This window comes from Antennarius striatus, chromosome 18, assembly GCF_040054535.1.
Source record: "Antennarius striatus isolate MH-2024 chromosome 18, ASM4005453v1, whole genome shotgun sequence".
Lineage (NCBI taxonomy): Eukaryota > Metazoa > Chordata > Actinopteri > Lophiiformes > Antennariidae > Antennarius > Antennarius striatus.
Genome location: NC_090793.1, coordinates 5,695,648 through 5,715,350, shown reverse-complemented (window position 1 = coordinate 5,715,350; position 19,703 = coordinate 5,695,648). Strand labels below are relative to the sequence as shown.

The following is a 19,703-nucleotide window of genomic DNA, read 5'->3' as shown; positions in this document are numbered from 1 at the left end:
ACCCGATTGAGACATGTTATCCACTACCATCTGGAGGTAAGAGACCACCGGCGGTGCTGATAAAATTCCAGAATCGTAAACACAAAATTACTCTTCTGAAAAAAATCTTCAAACAGAAAGAAAAAAATGTCTACATTAATGAGAATCTCACTAAGAATTCTGATATCGCTAAAAAAGCTCAACAACTGAAAAAGAATGCACTGATCGATAACACCTGGTCAAAAAACTACAGGATCTTAATCAAAATAAAGGGGCTTTCTCCAGAGCAGAGGAAAATAATGATGATCAGGAGTGCAGAGGAGTTGGTGAGATACAAGTAATAAAGATGGACTCCTCTTCTTCTCCTTTCAGCTTTTCCCTTCAGGGATCACCACAGTGATTCTGTTGCCTCCATCTAACCATGTCCCTCCAGACTTCCTCATACAATACCACAGTTCCTCTCTGGGCACCCAGTCATAAGCTTTCTCCAGACCTACAAAAACACAATGCAGCTCCCTCTGGCCTTCTCTGTACTTCTCTATCAACATCCTCAAATCAGATATTGCATCTGTAGTACTCTTTTTGGCATGAAACCATACTGCTGCTCACAAATGCTCACTTCTGCCCTTAGTCTAGCTTCAACTACTCTTTCCCATAACTTCATTGTATGGCTCATCAGCGTTATTCCTCTGTAGTTGCCACAACTCTTCATATCTCCCTTCTTCTTAAAAATGGGCACCAGCACACTTCTCCTCCATTCCTCAGGCATCTTCTCACTATCTAAGATCCTGTTGAACAACCCAGTCAGAAACTCTACTGCCACCTCTCCTAGACACTTCCATACCTCTGAAGTTACGTATATCATCAGGACCAAGTGCCTTTCCACTCTTCATCCCCTTCAATGCCTTCCTCACTTCATCCTGACTAATCTTTGCTACTTCCTGGTCCACAACAGTCACCTCTTCTAGTCTTTGTTCTCTCTCATTTTCCTTGTTCATCAACTCTTCAAAGTACTCATTCCATCTTCCCATCACACTACTGGCACCTGTCAATACACTTCCATTCCTATCCTTAATCACCCTAACCTGCTGCACGTCCTTCCCATCTCTGTCTCTCTGTCTTGCCAGCCTGTATAGATCAGTCTCTCCCTCCTTACTGTCCAACCTAGCATACAAGTCATCATAAGCCCTTTGTTTAGCTTTTGCTACACCTACTTTCACCTTACGCTGCATCTCCCTGTACTCCTGTCTACTCTCCTCAGTCCTCTCAGTGTCCCACTTCTTCTTAGCTAACCTCTTTCTCTGTATATACTCCTGTACCTCCTCATTCCACTATCAAGTCTCCTTATCCACTTTCCTTCCAGATGACACACCAAGAACTCTCCTACCTGTCTCCCTGATCACATTAGCTGTAGTTGTCATCTGGAACCACCTCCTGACCATCCAAAGCCTGTCTTAAGTCTTTCCTAAAAGTCATGCGACAATCTTCCTTTTTCAGGTTCCACCATTGTGTCCTCTGCTCTGTCTTTGCCCTCTTCATCTTCCTCACCACCAGAGTCATCCTACACACCACCATCCTATGCTGTGTGGCTACACTCTCACCTACCACTACTTTGCAGTCACTGATCTCTTTCAGGTTACACCGTCTACACAAGATGTAGTCTACCTGTGTGCTCCTACCGCCACTCTTATAGGTCACTCTATGTTCCTATATTCACTACAGTGGTACCTGTACTTACAAATGTCTCTTCATACGAAATTTTCAAGTTAAAAATGCCTCGACAGGAAAGTATTGCCTCTTGTTACGAAAGAGATTTCAAGGTACAAAAAGTAAAAAATACATTATCAGCTGCTACTCGCAGCTCCCAAAGGTTCCTGAATGCAACATTCTTAAAGCTGCTCTGCCATTGGCTATTACCTAGCATCTTCCTGGCATCCAATTGGCTAAGACGGACCTCAATGTGTAGCTAAATAGGTGTCTATGCAGCATCCTCGTAATTCCGCCGCCAACCCATGACGTGTTCTGATAGTTTTACTTAATATATTAACTTTCAGAGCAGTGGTTCTTAACCATGGTTCGATCGAACCCTAGGGGTTCGGTGAGTCGGTCTCAGGGGTTCGGTGGAGACGGAGGTCAAGACAAAACACCCGACACGATGTTTTTTCTTGACACGATGTGTCAAAACATTCGACACGATGTCTCTGGTGTTTTGTCGGCAAAACACCCAATATGTCAGCAAAAACATCCGACATGAACATACACGAATCACTGTACGTGTGACACATCGTGTCAATTCGTGATGACACGCCCCCCCAGCCATCACTGGCTGCGGGTGATCATGCTACATCGATTAGTCTACTTGTGCTACATGGGATTTTGCGCACTCAGTCGCCGATTTATGCCTGTCATGATGGTACGTCATCTGATTGCTCTCTTAATATTTTAATTCATAATAACTATGTTGAGCAAAAAAAGAAAGTGGTCGGACGAATATGTGCAACGGGCAGCCGTGGCTCAGCGGTGGAGCGGGTCGTCCAATGATTCAAGATCGGCGGTTCGATTCCCGCTCCGGCCAAATAATTTGTCCTTGTGTCCTTGGGCAAGATACTTTACCCTCCTTGCCTCCAGTGGGACACTCGCTGGTGTGTGAATGTGTGTGATTGTTCCAGTGGTGGTTGGAGGGGCTGTAGGCGCAGATTGGCAGCCGCCACTGTTAGTCTGCCCCTGGGCAGCTGTTGCTACACACGTAGTCTACCATTACCAAGTATGGATGAGGAGTGAATGAATAATGGATCCAATGTAAAGCGTCTTGAGTGTCCAGAAAAACAATATATATATTTAATCTATTATAATAATTATTAATATTAATTTACATGTCTGTATAACGGAATGTGATGGGAGTCAGCGTTCTGCATGATTTGCAATGTGAAGTTGAGCAACTCTAGTCTTGCACTGGCAAAAATAAAAGAACACTTCCTTAAGCTGTATGGAAAACAAAAGAAACAGACTTTGCTGTGAAAATAACATGAGTAGCACTTGCCAAGGTGAAGCCACGCATATCTGAGCTGGTCTCTCAATAACAACAGCAGAAGTCACACTGATTTGCAGGTAGGTAATTTCATGTAAGTTCATGCACTGTCTTGGTTTTGTTCTTTGAAAAAGGTGACATTAATGCACAATTCAATGAATACACCAGTAAAACATATACAGTATTTTCCGCACCTTAAAGCCTTTAATTTTCTCAATTTCTTATAATCCAATGTGCCTTATAAATGAAAAAAGTTTTAAAATAGACAATTCATTGAAGATGAGTTCTTAGATGCTTTTTATAATCCAGTGCGCTTTATAATCCAGTGCTCCTTATGTATGACTTTTTTTAAAAAAATAGGCCATTCATTGAAGGTGCACCTTATAATCCAGTGCGCCTTATTTAGTGTTAAATACTGTACTTATGTCTTAAAAAATTTTTTTTTTACTAAAGAAGGGTTTGACTGTTTTAGAGTATTCACTATGGACCCCAAGAAAGTGATGGAAAAAAGAAGAAAAGAAAAGACGAAGAAAAGTTTTTTCGTCCATACAAACAACGCAAGAGATCATAGAAAAGCATGAAAAAGGGATGCGTTTGGTTGATCTCGCCAAAGAATATGGCCATAATGCATCTACAATCATCACGTTATTAAAACAAAAGGAAGCCATAAAACACGAGTTTTATGGCTTTATGGTGAGTTTAAAGCATCGGGTCGCTGGTTCGAGAAGTTCAAAAGGAGGACTGTAATTCATTCTGTTGTTTAGTATGGTGAGGCAAGAGCGCATGAACCAAAGAGGGCAAAAAACAATGAGGACAGCAGTTAAAAGGTAAATGACCATCATTTTTATTCTATACTCCATTCTTTGTTTTTTACATTATGCACAACTCTCATTTATTGTGTAATAATCTAATTGTAACATGTATTTGTTACAATTAGATTTGTATTTGTAGCATTTTTATGCTTTATAAAACATTTATGTCTGAATTTGAGGGGCTTGGAACAGATTAGGGCATTTAAATGTAAAACGCGTCTCTACTTACAAAATTTCTATTTTAGAAATTTCTTTCAGAAACAATTAACTTCGTAAGTAGAGGTAACACTGTATAGCCGTTTCCATCCTTTTGGCAAAGTCAACCACCATCTGTACTTCTGCATTCCTCTCCTGGATACCAAACCTGCCCATCACCTCCTCATCACCTGTTTCCTGCACCAACATGTCCATTGAAGTCTGCACCAATGACAACTCTCTCACTTCTAGGTATGTTCTGCATTACTTCATCCAAGACCAACCAGAATTTCTCCTTCTCTTCCAGCTCACATCCTACCTGTGGAGCATACCCACTAACAACATTGAACATCACACCTTCGATTCCTAGCTTCAGACTCATTACTCTATCTGACACTCTTTTTACCTCCAGGACATTCCTAACAAACTCCTCCTTCAAGAGAAGTCCTACTCCATTTCTCTTCCTATCTACACATTGATAGAACAACTTGAACCTTGCTCCTAAACTTCTAGCCTTGCTACCTTTCCACCTGGTCTCCTGGACACGCAGTATGTCTACCTTCCTCCTCTGCATCATTGTCAATGAACTCTACTTTTCCTGTCATAGTTCCAACATTCAACGTCTTTACTCTCAGTCTTATACTTTTGACGTTCCTCTTTTCTCTCTTCCTACGAACACACTTTCCTCCTCTCCTTCTTTGTCCAACAGTGGTCCAATTTCCACAGGCACTGTGTAGGTGAACAGCACTGATGGTGGTCGTTGTTAACCTGGGCCTCGACCGAGCCTGTATGGAAGTCATAAATTTGGTTTGCCTGTTTGGTTTAGCAAAAGTTTTACACCGGATGCCCTTCCTGACACAAGCCCTTCCTGGGCTTAGGACCGGCACAATATCCGGGCTTAGGGCCGGCACAATAAGACACTGGCTTGTGCCCTCTTGCATTGAGCAATAAATATGGACAGTAGTTGTAATTATACCAGTATACCAGATCAGTACAACAGAATCACTTCAATAGTGGGAGCTCTTTATAAATTTTGGACACATTAAGGATTCTGAGGAACAGTTGAAAAACCATTCAACATGTCAGAAACATGATTAATGAAAACAAAAACTGATTTCCGATTGGAGCGTTAACATTAAGTTTGAGATTTTTAAGAGCATGTTGATATCTGTTGACAATATAACGGAATGTGTAACTGTTAAAGTGCCCGTGGAAACTAGTTAATTCTTGGATACACTGTCTGCTGATTGAGGTTAATATGATCATTGTATTCTTGTGGAGAAAACTGGCAAGGTCAATTTCTTGTTTTGAAAATAATGTTAACATACCTTGTTGTTCCTAGGAAGAATGTAAACATGGTCATTCTTTAGGTTATATCTGGGACAAAGGCTAATATCTGGAAGTGGATAAGGGCATGAACGTTTGACAAAATTCAATGTATTAACTGATTGAAAACATTCATTGTCTGAATTGGCTGACAAGATATTGTAATGAGAGAGATTTTATTTTTTGGATGTTGTTGTTGATGTTGTAAATGTGATGAAGGTGTGAAGTCTGTTATATTGACATGTCCAAAAAATGAATAATAAATAAATAAATAAGTAAAAATCTAAGTGAAGGTTTGCCAGTTTCAGAGCAAAAACTGAAATATTTTGACTTCTTTACTAATGTTTTTTCCTCTGCAGGCAGCAGTCTCATAAAAGACACTGCTACCAACTCAGCCTCCTAATCCCTCTGGATATAGCACCTCTAACTATTATGTCACAACTGTAGGTATAGCAATTTAGAGATAGAAAGAGACTGCTGATGTGTACTATTGATCTGAGAGCATCAGTTCACATCTGTTTGCCTAGTCTACAGCAGCAGCGGGGTGGATTGGGGTTTGTGGAGGGGGACAATGCTTTTCATCTCACCCAAAAAACGACGTCTGAAGCTGACAGCTGAACTGCAGGTAGAGCATACAACAGGGGTGACTTCTCCTGCACATTTACTCAGGAAGCAAATGTTAGACACAAGTTGTCAAGATGGCTGACAGCCTGCTGTTACTGAAGAAAGTAGTGCATAGACAGGTTTTTCAGCAGGCTACACAATGTGACTGAACGGCGAGATCTGAGTATGTAAACACTGTGTCAGACAGAGTTAAGTATTTATTATCTTCAGAGGAATATTTTCATCCAGGTAAAAATCTGAGAAGTTAAGGGGAGAAAAGTTATTTCAGTGTGAGGCAAATTGTTTCTCTGATGCTGTGCCAATCTGACAAGTGGCCGGAGTTATTGCATAATTAGCCCCATTAAATAGGTCTGACTGGCATTTACACGTAAAAAGACCCATTACCGAGTGAGGCATGACCCGCCTCTGTGTAAAATCCAAACTCAATCAACAAATGGAAAAACCATGACATGCAAAACGAGTCTTTTCCCCACCCCTGTGGGCCAACCACCCACAGGGCAGGCCGATGGGGTCTTTGCTGCCATACGGGTGGCAGTGACGACAGGAGGTCACAACGGACCAGACCCAAGCGGCAGAAGCTGGCTTTGGGGACGTGGAATGTCACTTCACTGGCAGGGAAGTGGAAGTGTTGGAGATGGAATGATACCAGTTGGATCTGGTGGGGCTTATCTCCATGCATAGCCTCACTTCTGGAACCAAACTTCTGGACAGGAGTTGGACCCCTTCTTTCCCGGAGTTGCATCAGGCATGAGGCGCAAGGCAGTTGTGGAGATACTCACAAGCCCCCAGCTGTGCGCCACTATGTTGGAGTTTACCCCTGTGGATGAGAGGGTCACCACCCCACATTGAACAGTAATGGTCGATGTTCAAAGCTTTCATTGCGGAAGCTGCATCTGAGCGCTGTGTTCTCAAGGTCTTGGGTGCCTCAAGGGGCGGTAACCCTTGAACACCGTGGTGGACTCCGGTGCACAGAGAGGCCATCCAACTGAAGAAGGTGGCCTTCAGGGGCATATGGTCCCTGTCAACTCCTGAGGCAGTTGCAGGGTCCCGACAGGCCACAAGACTGCAGCCTCGGATGTGATGGAGGTAAAACAGAAGGTGTGGGAGGGGTTCAGAGAGACCATAGAGAAGGACTTTCGGATGGCACCAAAGTTGCTCTGGTAGACTGTCCGATAGCTCAAGAGGGAGAAACGTGGGACCATTCGAGCTGTGTACAGCAAGGATGGTACACTATTGACCTCAAATAAGGAGATTGTCGGTCGGTGGAAGGAACACTTTGAGGAACTTCTAAATCTACCCCAACTGACCAGCTCTCTCTATCAGAGGCAGAGCTGGAGGATAATGGGAGGATTTGAATAAATCTCTCTAGGCAGAGTCACTGAGATAGTTCAATCAGTCAATGAAGTTTTATCTATATAACGCTTAATCATGGCAACAGACATTTAAAAGTGCTTTAACAGACAGAAAAACCCAACTAAACCCTCCAGAGCAAGCATAAGCGACAGTGGCGGGGAAAAACTCCCTCGTTGAGGAAAAAACTCCAGGCAGGACCCAGACTCTTTTGGGCGGCCATCATCCTTGACCAGTTGGGTGGAAAAGAAATAAAAGGAAGATAAGGACAGGGTCCAAAAAAGAGAGACAGAGAGAGAGTGGCATATAGACCAAATAGAGTGAGTATCTTTATGGTTATTGTTAGACGATTTGATGCACTGACTTGGGAATGCCTTGGGATCCCCCAGTCAGAGCTGGTTGATACGATTAGGGAAAAGGAAGTTTGGGGTTCTCTGATGAAGCTGCTGCCACGGCGAGCCGATTACGGATGAGCAGATGAAGATGGACAGAGTATTTAAATCCTGACACATGTAAATAAAATCTGACAGAATGTTAAATTATCATACAAGAAATAGGGCACAGGAGTTTTATTACTTTTATTTCTGTTATAAATAATTTCTTACTTTGAAAAGTATTCCAAGTAGCCTTTTTTGCTATTTTTTTATACAGCCTATAGAAATAACTTACATTGTGTTCCATGAAGACCTATTATTACCTGTATTTTGTAGTCAGCCCATATCAAGAAACAATTGATAGCTCTAAAAAGTTGATTGTGCAGCTTTGGCTTTGCTGTTCAATTAGAGATACATCATGCATAGAATACATGTACTGAGGGAGAGAACAGGTGCACAGATGCGAATGTGAATCTAAGTGTGAGTGACTGAGTCAATGAACTCTGACAGAAAGATAAGTTGTATTTTGTGCATGCATGTCTCAATTCAATAAAATATGGTGGAACATGGGTTCATGTCCAAAGGAAAAAAAAATTAGCATTATGTTCTTGTTGAAGATCCAAGTTTCTATTATCTCTGAAAGACAGCGAAATAGGACATGTGAAGAAGCTTCACTATTTGTCATGAATTTAAATTCTGATGTGTATTCATTTATGTGTATTCTGCAATCCTATTGCCTGAAGAATCCATTAATCATTACAGATGATTTACAAACATTAATCTCAAGTTCTGTGAAGCACTTTTTACATTGGAAAAAATAATTAAGTGTAGTTAATATAAGAAGAAAATTATGCCTGTGGCATCAATATTCTGGTTTAAGCAATGTAATGATTAGGAAAATGTTTGATTAGGATTAGAGAAAAATAAAACAGAACACACCCTTACTTTTTTTTTCCATGCTACGTGAAAATGCACAGACAGTGACTGCACATTTGATAGGGTGCAAATGTCATTTGGTTGTAGCAGAACATCTAGGATACCATCTTGGATACCAATATTTTTTTGGATCTAAAATAGCAATCCGTTAAAAGTAATGTTCATACAGAATACAACACTTAAATGTTAACATTTGCGGTGTGTGCCTTGTGTGTAATGCACATACTAGGAGTCAGCAGGATGACAGAGGTGACGATCAGGGAACAGATGATGAGGATGACCAGCAGGGCGATGGCTATTCCCTTCCAGTTCCTTTGTGGTGGAGCGCTGCCAACCAGGTCCTGAAAAACAATATTACACATTACATAAATACACGAGCACACACAAGCGCACACACACACACACACACACACACACACACACACACACACACACACACACACACACACACACACACACACACACACACACACACACACACACACACACACACACACACACACACACACACACACACACACAAGCACCCAAATATATAACTTTCTGGACTCAACAGTTGGGAAAGAAGGTACTAAAAAGGATGACCTTCAAGAAGTAAGTGATTTGCCAAAGATAGACAGATGTTTCTTGTTCCGTCGCCAGAGGAAGAGTCATTCTCTGCTGAAAACTCAGCGAATGGATGCAGTAATACTGCATCCAGTTGCTGCTCCCTGCTGCTTGCATACAGTAGGAAGAGCCCATGCAGCTCCACTCAATAGCTGAAGTAAAGCTTCACAACAGATGCACAGCCACAGAATAATGAGCTTCTCTCCACATTTCGGCCCAACAGATGGTAGATAGCTCATCAGCACTATTCCAAACACATAATGCAAAAATTCACAAACATTACAACAACAGAAGTGCAAGAGTGCAAGAGGCAAGCAGTCAGGTGGCCCCAAAAGACTCTAACACATAGATTAAAACTTTTTCTGATGTACTTTTTCTGATGTACGTGCTCTTTGTGTGTGTGTGTGTGGGGGGGGGGGTTACTTTATGATTTAACTGGTGGGTCTTACACAAGCTCAAGCTATTATCCTGTTCTTCATAGGTTGTCTTTGTTACAAAGGAACAGGAACAGGCATTTTTCAAGAAAAGATCTGCACATGCAGGCCCACCTCTTCAACCCAAAGATGCCTCTACTCCCGCTACTTCTCAGCTTTAGTAGCTTCTTCTTTAGATCTCTGCTAAACATAAGATATATCTTGTTTGCAGGACTCTAAAATGTCAAAATTTAAAATGCACAGTGGCAAAGAGAGGGACCAGCATCAATGCCTATTCCATATTCAGTAAACTCTGTGATTTCACCAGTTATAACTTCTTTTCAATTGGCTTTAGCTTTGTGTCTAAAACACATATAATTTAATATATTTGGTAATTTATTTATTCAAACATTGGACAGTATGTCAAAAACTGTAGGAAAAAATATCATTTTTCATATTTACTGAATTTTAAGCTGCGGTGCATAGAGGACATTAATAAATAGCACAACTTTATTTTTCTTTTTGTAATATGCTTCAGAGAAATTGTGAATTGGATAGCTTTGGATTTTGTTCCCTGGCTGAAGAAGATTTCAGATAAATAGTGACACACCAAACCTAAGTTTGCAAGTAAACACAATTTTCTTGCCACATCCATGTCACATTTGCTACTCATGAATAACTCATTAACATCCAAGCTGTAGAAACAGTCATATTCAGCATCCCTATGGCTAAAAGTCATAGAAAATAGTGACAGAATACAGTCACTTCATAGGCTAATCAGATTTCACTGCCCCTCTCGCCCATCCATGTAATATGAATAGAATATATTGATGGGCTGTGGTGCATTGGCACTGGGCCCAGAGTGTCACCTGTTTCACACCCACAGTCGGCTGGGAAAGCGGGTATAGTAGATGAATGAATGGATAAATTGATGGAATTAGCATTTAGAGGTTTGGGATTGCCTGGTGTAACCTCTTTCTAATGAATGGTCTTTGACTATAAATTAGGGATGAGCGAGTACACCACTATCTGTATCTGTTCAACCATCTAAATGATCTGTATCCATATCTGTACTCGGAGTGGGCGGGGCTTAAACCGGAAGTTGGTGTGGTTTGACCGGAAATGGGTGGGGCTTAAATCTGTACATTATTTTAAGTCTGAAATTGATATGGATTGATCAGAAGTTGCTATATTTATTGTTTATTTTAAAACTATTTACAGAACAGCCTCAAAATTGAGATTCAAAAAGTGATCACAAAAGTAAGAAAACTATTGTATTTACAGAACAAGAGTTTTATGAACTCACAACATGAATATTCTTAATTGTATGAATGAAAATTTACAGCACAGACTCAAATTGAGATTCAATGCTTTTGATCACAATAGTAAAGGAACTATTTACAGAACAATTTTTTTAAAGAACTCAGAACATGAAGTGCATTAAGGAATACAACGCATGCATAGTAAATTATGAACTACAAAGTATGCATGAACAAGAATTGTCATACTCAACACAACTTTCTAATTTTTTGTTCTTTTTAATTTTTACGATCAAAAGTTTTTTTTCCAATTATTTATTTTTTCCACCTAATGTTCATGCCATTTTTTTTCACACAAAGTTAAACAAAGTTTATTAAGGTGTGTGTGCGTGTTTGTGTGTGTGTGTGTCTGTTTGTGCATGTGTGAGTGACTGTGTGAGAGGAGGTAGTAAGTGAGAGAGAGCATGTGTGTGTGTGTGTGTGTGTGGTTGTGTGTGCATGCGCGCTATGTAACAGTTAAAATATCTATACAGTACATAAATGATTAAATAACTGAAGTGAGAAAATGTCAAACCAAAAGCAACCAGGTAAAAGTTTTTTTTAAAAAGCGAATGGAGTGGAGGTGGTGACCGACGCGGCACGAGCAGTTTTCAGCTCTGTCTGGTCAAATGCACCGCGTACGCTCAACAAAACAAAAAAAGAAACAAATTCCCAAGTAACCTTAAATAGACAGAAGAAAACTGAAGCTGAAGAAAACCTAAGGAAGCTACAATGAAGCCACGCACAGAGAGATTAGTCAATGTCTCTGTGTGTGTGTGTACGAGAGTGGGTCGGCGCCAGCAACACTCTGGCTGCAGACTTTGTAGGGAGGGACGGGCGCTGTATGTGACTGGCCAATCACAGAGCGTAAACACAGTCAGTTCTGAGGATTTTCCTTCAGCTATGCCAGCAGGGATAGGCCCCAGCTCCACGCGACCCACGCAAGCGGATGAAGTGGTCAGGAAAATGAATGGATGAATGAACAACCATGAGTTTTGAAGATTTTTACTCTTAGCATGCTTGTACTTATCAAAAATGTGTTATCTGTACCGGATATTCGTCTGAAATGAGTACCCGGCTCAACCCTACTACGAGTGCAAGTATGCATTCTGTGCATGTGCACATTCATTTCTCGGGTCAGTGAGTGAGAAAAGTGAACAGCTCCACCCACCCATATCCCTCCATGTGCTGACATCCTTGTAACCAATTAGTCCTGGCCTGTCAGCTCACAGTGAGAGATTTTACAGTATGTAGCACCTCACTGAACCTTCCAAGAGTTAACACGGGTGTGCATGTACATGCGTACAACAGACAACTCTCGATTGATAACTCTTATTTTATTTTGCCTCATTTTGCATCTCAGTGACAATTGTCCTTGGCTTTACAAAAAAACACTAAAAATGTGTACACAACACAACATTATAAATATGCACAATACACACCTTCTGGCTGTGAGGCAGCAGTGGTACCCACTGCAACAACGTGCTGCCCATGTTATCTGTCATATACTGTATGTTGTACCATAATAATAATAATAATAATAATAATAATAATAATAATAAGACTTGACATTCTGAAGCAAATTTCTTCAATCATAAATATTTACATATGTGTTTGTGTCTGTACTTGTGTATGTATGAGTTTTCATTGCCTGTGAACCTATTGTCTCTACACAGCTGACCTCACAGCACAGCGAATCAATAGTGAAGGCAGTGAGTATACAGAGAAAAACAGCATGCACATCAATAAGGAGATTTATTGCTGCAGAGGTAAGGAATTTCATGATACTGGCTCCATTCAATATTATGGAGCCAGTATACAAGTATGGACTTGTATACTGGCTCCATAATATATTAATGTCTTGTGTTATCATAATCTAAAAAGAGATGCTGTTCAAGTCGCCCTTGATATCAGGGATCACTGCAGACCTCTGACCCGAGCAGAGATAAAACAATGAGTTGCATCAACAAGCCTGTAGATAACATGTATTTTTATGTATATGCCTACCCTTTTTCCTCTATATCTGCACTGAAAATGTCAAACCACTTGGGCAGGCAGGGGATTTAAATGCACCATGGTCTTGTATGCAGTTCATTGCAGCTTGTACCTGACAGATCTATAATATGCAGCAGCCACATGACAGAGGAAATGTCTCCCACAAGAATATTTCCAGACACTTTGATGCCAGCCTGGGAGGCATGTAATTACATCCCGCTTCAAAGCTATGATATATTGCGATTGTCAGTGTTCGTTTCGTTCATTCGTTCGTTTGTCCACCAAATATCTTTGCACCCGTTGCAGATAGAAAGATGAAACAAAAAGCACATTACTCGGGCAGCAAAGGGGATGAAAGTGAGATGATGACTTTGACCTTGAGAAAAGTAGGTCACAATCAAATTTCAACTTTTGTACACTCAGGAAAGTGTCAGTAAGACCCGAGATCAACCTATGCACTAGCTTTGATCTATCATCTTTCACTGGCCTTCTCCATATGCACAAGTGTTGGATCAAGGGTCTTTTATTAAATGACCCTGACATATGAAAGTAGGTCAGGGTAACATTTTGAATTCAGGAGTGTCGCGGCAAATTACAGTCTGTGACTGCCTATTTCCTAGTTAAATATTTGGTCTGAATCATTTTTTCCATCCTTGGCAAATTCAGCATGCTTTTTGTAGTAGAGGACAAGAGATAGTAGGTGGGTTTAATTCTGGCTCTAGATGTAGATGCAGTTGATTTGACGTTATCCCAGTGTATAGCATTTAATCAAACACACGTCTAATTATACCAATGATATCAGGGAGCTTTTCAATCCTCCTCAACAGTCAGATTACATTCTTCTTTATCACTTTATTGCAATTTGCACAGAAGGAACTGTCTGAGAGTCACTTTCAGGTCAGAATTAATCCATATGGATGCACTGCAGCCATGTCTAAATTAAAAGTAGCGAGGATCATCTTATCTAAAAATAACATGCATTGAAGCAGCTATTGTGTCTAATTCTCTGCAAGAGCATGAAGTATTGAGTATGAAAATTTAGCCATATAGACAGTGAATTCTTTATGAAGCTCCACCAGTTGTAAGAGCTCCACAGACGGTTATTTCTTTTGAAATAAATTAAATGATCATGCTTCTCTCCTGAATAAACTTTTTTTAACAACTACACACCAAAGTAGCAACAAATACTTCTAAATAGCGTTGACATTCTGCTATTATTGGTGTCTCGGCTCTCTTTGCTTCATCCCTGCAGACTGTGTGTGGAACATTTCACCCACCTCCTCAAACGCAAATGAACATAGAGCTCTAAACTGGGGCTGAATTCACTCACATTACATTATATCAAAATCATCAACAGTAACATTGTTTCCAGCAAATTAAACACCTAAAGAGATGTGCAGACTCTGGCATCAGATGGATCATTTGATTTCCCTCATGTTCAGCATCTTTAAATTGATAATAACCTCTGCAGCTGTAAACTTAAGCATTTCCCTGGATGCTTACTTTTTGAAAAGCTCTTAATGAGGCGAAAATATATCTTGACCTTTAGCAGCATATTCAGACATGGATAAATGGAGCTGGATGTCTGCATGTAGCTGTCTCCTTCCTTTAGTCTGTGTGCAGTGATGGATACATGGCTGACAACAATAAAACCCACATCAGTAAATAGCTGAAACCATTTTCACCCTCTTCTCCAAAGAGTCCACATTCAAGCCAACCCTGTATATGTCGGTACAGATAAATATAAAGGGTATGTAAATCCCACAAAAGGAACGTATGCATGTTTTTAAATCCATCTGCTTCATTTTTATTTTTTTTCAAAACAATGGGAAAAATGAATGAAATATTTTTAAAGGTCAAGATCTTTTCTCCCCCACTCTCTCTTTTTAATCCTCTTTCTTCCTGCTTTGTCTAACCATCTCTTTGTCTCACTGCTGAAGTGTGAAATGGATCTTTCCTGATCTCCGAGCACCTGGTTTCCAAGGGAACCGAGTGAGTTATTTGAGTCAGCTTTGCAGTGAACATATTACTGGCTGCTGCAGAGTACAGTGTAGACTGAAATTACTGCTGACTGTCTAGTGGTAAATGTGCTCATGAGGTCAAGAAATTAACTCAGGTGTCAAAATACGAGACGCTGACAAATATGACATGAGAGAATACAGACATCTGAAAGGAAAGGTGGCGTCAGCTGTCTAAAGTCATCGGAAACTTGACATACGATATGTCACTGTATGGTCATGTAGTTGCCACATTACAGTTGAAGTACAGTCCAGCTGTAGCCTTTGGACTATGAGGGTAAACCTTTCCTTTGGAAAAACATAAATAAATGATGATAAGTGAGATTAAGCATTGATGCCAGGTGACTGTTGTTTCATAGACAGCAGGTTATGAGCCTCATCTTATTCAGTGTTTATCCACTTTGGGATAGATAGTGTGAGGGTTATGATCAAATGTGCTGTAAAAATAGGATAAAGATTTAAATGAATGAAGTATCAATTCCATACCGGACTGTACTGTAACCAAATCTACCTGGCATACAACCTGATGGCAAACGGGACTATATGCTATGGGACGGATGTTCTGTAACAGGAGCAGGAGCAGGCATGGAGAGTCTAGATGCTGTTACCCATGTGATGTGTAAGTTGAGAATAACAATACATTAAATATGTTAAGCTCATGTCTGACTCCAGTGGAGCCTGGGATCCATCATCATCCATTATTAATATCATTATCTTCATGAAACGCCACAAAGAATTAAGTCTTACAACAATATCATTAATCAATTACTCAGTCAGCAGCAAATTGGTGGTATCCTACAGAGATTTGATTGGGCGCAACTCTGCATTACAGAGCGACAATCACACTCTAATCTTTCCTTATTCAAAGAAGAGAGCATAACTCCCATCAGATTGTAATTCACTGCAAGGAAATCAAACCTTCTCGATTTGAATTTTTGGAAGTGTTTGGCAATTCGACTGTGACAGAAAAACACAACAACATACACCAGGGGTGTCAAAGTCAAATACACGGAGGACCAAAAAAACAAATGTGCTACAAGCCGAGGGCTGGACTGGTTCAATGCTTTTTAAGACATATTGAAACTAGCGGGAACCAATGGAAATTCTGCGATAAAACAATAATATCAGACTTTGTTTTCTTTTTTTTCTTCGCCATCACAAGAAAACTGTAACGGCTCCGTGTGAGTGGGATGGACAAACGCGAAGACCAAGGCTGCTTGGGCGTTACGGTCCGGCCATCCGGGTAGACACCTGCTTTGTGAGTTTGGTCCTGGTGAATAAAGCATCAGGGTTTCCCACATGACGTGAGGTCCATCACAATCAAAGAATATAAACCGCTATGTTCGACGAAGCCAAAACGGCACTGTAAGTGAGAGACATGGACAAATGTGAAGACTGGAGCTAACTCAGCTAGCGGCCCGAACTTCCGTGTAGACGCCAGAAGGTGACAGTGTGAGGTTTTCAAGTGATCTAACACCGTGTATATTATTTAATGATTAAACAAAGCAATGTCCGCCAGGGCGGCAGTGGTTCAGTGGTAGAGCGGGCGGTAGAGCGGGCCGTCCTATGATTCAAGATTGGCTGTTTGATTCCTGCTCCTGCCCAAAAAAGCACCTGGTGTTTGAGCTGACAGCAGGAGATGTGAACTCACCTCAAGAGCACTGCCGAGGCGCCCATGAGCAGGGCATGGTCCCCCTCACAAGCTGCTCATTTCAGCGCTGCACAAGGGGGGCTGCCCGCCACTCTACCTCCCTTTACATGCCTACAGGCCCCCTTGTGTGTGTGTGTGTGTGTGTGTGTGTGTGTGCGTGCGTGCGTGCGTGCGTGCGTGCGTGCGTGCGTGCGTGCGTGCGTGTGTGTGTGTGCTACAGGGGCCTGTACTCACTAATACTGTATGTATGCATGTGTTTGAACAACTAACTAGAGTGTGCATTCTAAATTTCCCTTCAGGGATCAAATCAATTTATAAAATAAAAAAAATAAAAAAACGTTATGGCTCTGTCAGTAACTTCAAGAGGAAACCTTTTCAACAAATAGCAAAAATGGCGTTCAAAAGCAAAATATGTTCTTTCATATCAAGATAAATGCTTAAATGAAATTGAATGCATTATAAACTGAAAATACATTATACTGCATGTATTATCCAAGAACAGTAATATTGTGAATGCACAATAATAATGCATTATTGTGCCAAAAAATTAAAATTAAAAAAATTATTGAGCTGCTCTACAATCCTATGCAGCACGGTGGCGCAGTGAGTAGTGCTGTCGCCACACAACACTGCGGGTCCGGGTTTGAGTCCCGCTCTGTGCGGAGTTTGCATGTTCTTGTTCTCCCAGTGTCTTCTGTTCAGGTTCTCCGGCTTCCTCCCACCTCCAAAAACATGCGCTTCAGGTTAATTGGCCGATCCCAAATCGGCCAATCCTAAAGTGTGTGTGTGCGTGGTTGTCTGCGTTCGTGTGTGGCTCCGCAGCACACTGGCGTCTGCTCGGAGTGTCCCCCGCCTCACGCCCTATGCCAGGTGGCATAGGCTCCAGCTCCCCGGGACCCGCTGCAGCGGATAAAGCGTCAGAAAATGGATCGATGGATGGATAGACCGAAGATCCTACCAATCCTGGCTTTCAAAGAGTAACATTTTAAAAAATCAAATCAGTTGTATCCTTTCTCATGGCTATTTGCAATTTTCCCTGAGTCCATTCAACTGAAATAAATATGAATAAATAAAATAAAATACAAAAATCTATGGCACACAGACAAAACGATACTTCCTTCTAAGAGACATCATGTCTTGTAGAGACAAATGTAATAATTTAACTAAATTTAAAACTGAAAAACGTTACTGCTGTGTGACGTTCACTTGTCAGACGATGACCCTGATATCTGATGGTGTCTCATCTTTCGTACAAGTTCACCAACGTTCAGGGTCAGGCTCTGAACTGAGGAAACCCTCAAGATCGAGTAAAGGTGTTCATCAGTCAGACGGCTCCTTTGTGATGTTTTGTTCAGCTTCATCAGCGAGAACAATTGTTCGCACAGGTCTGCGCTACAAAACATAGAGAGCGTCCGAGCAGCTGGGGCATTGTGTCGTGGATGATACATGCAAACTCAGCAGAAGAAACACAGGTTTACCTTTTACCTCTGAACATGTACTCTGACTCCCACCTGGCTTGAAAACAACCACTCTCAGCGTTTCTTTTAGCCATTTTTGAGGAGAGGAGTAGCTAGATTCAGCCTCCGCTCTGGATAAACATCCATCCATCCATTGTCATGACCACTTCATCCACTGTTGCGAGTAACGGGAAGCTGGAACCTATACCACCTGGCTTAGGGCGTCAGGCGGGTAAAACTCCAGGCCAGTGCACCGCGGAGCCACACAGAGACACGGACAACCACGCACACACTAATGCCTACAGTCAATTTGGCACCGGTCAATTAACCTGAAGAACATGTTTGTGGAGGTGGGAGGAAGCCGGAAAAACCGGAGAGAACCTACGCAGACACGAGGAGAACATGCAAACTCTGGACGGAGTGGGACATGAACCCGAAACTGCCTTGCTGCGCGGTGACAGCGCCACCCACTGACTTCCGCTACCGTTGAATTGTGGGGAATGTAGTTTTGTTCGATGCAAAACACCAGCGGGCCGATGTGGCCTGCAGGCCGGTTCAAATAGTAATTGAAAATCATCCGGCAGGCCATAAATAATTCGCCACGGGCCAGATCTCGCCTGCAGGCCTTGACTTTGACATACAGGTGTATGTGATGTACATTAAGTTAACGTGATCTGTCTAAACCTTCTGGCTTTCTTGGAGTGTGAAAACGGATATTTTATATATGCATTTGATCTAGACATACTGTACATCAAGTCATTAGAATTATCTGTGCTGCTTCTTAATTTAAAGCAGAGTCACCTTGATAAAGTACTCTCCTTCCCAGCGAGAAAAAAAATTGGATGACGATGATGTTGCTGCGGATGAAGGTTGCTTATTTACACATCCAGCAGACAGAGATCCATTAGTGTTCATTAGGAGTCATAAATTCAAGTCAAATTCGACCCTTCCTTTAGCTCTGTTTCAGTCTCCACCAACTCCTGAGGCTGGTTTGTCATCTGCTAATTGCTCACACCATCTAGCTGCTAAATACATTTGTCTGCTGTTTGGTTTAGTGTATGAACACACAGACGTTTTATCTGATGTTTGTTTTTTTGCTCAAAGCAAGTTTATGTCACTAGTTGCTAGAGTTCAGCTTTAAACATCCACTAAGTGGATGTACTTCTTAGAAAAAAGAACTGATATACTGATGTATTTCAAAGTAAAATAGATAAGAAATCTCCCAAAATACCAAATGATTTTCGAGCCCATGCTTTTAGAACACTAGCTTAATTTACCTATTGTTAAATTGCTCAATATATGATGAGAAGCTGATTTTTTTCTTTCATGACTCAAAAGCTTTAATTATTTCAGTTGGATGCAGTAATCTGAATGTTGACAATATGAACTCCAAATTAACCCTCAAAAAGTCCTCCTCATCATAATTAACCTGAAACAACTCCCAATCTCTCAAAAGGGATAGATTGATGGAGTCTGAAAAGGTGATGAAATGCACTGATAACAGATCCTGTACAACATCTGTGATACGTTTACCTGATGTCAATATCTCACTAATTAATTACATGGCAATTGTCATGTGACACATCTAATACGCATAACAGCCAAAGTAGGTTTGCAAAATTCGAAAGTTGCTTGAATGCA

General features: G+C 41.2%; 1 protein-coding gene across 3 annotated transcripts in view; it reads right to left on the bottom strand.

Moving 5' to 3' along the window:
- The window catches only part of LOC137611864 (A-type potassium channel modulatory protein DPP6-like), a 117,192-nt gene that overhangs the window by 26,127 nt on the left and 71,362 nt on the right, over positions 1-19,703 (bottom strand). For all 3 annotated transcript variants that reach the window (XM_068340001.1, XM_068340002.1, XM_068340000.1), the window contains exon 2: positions 8,851-8,965. In XM_068340001.1, coding sequence (XP_068196102.1) covers positions 8,851-8,965 — 115 coding nt within the window. The remainder of the gene's footprint in view (positions 1-8,850; positions 8,966-19,703) is intronic.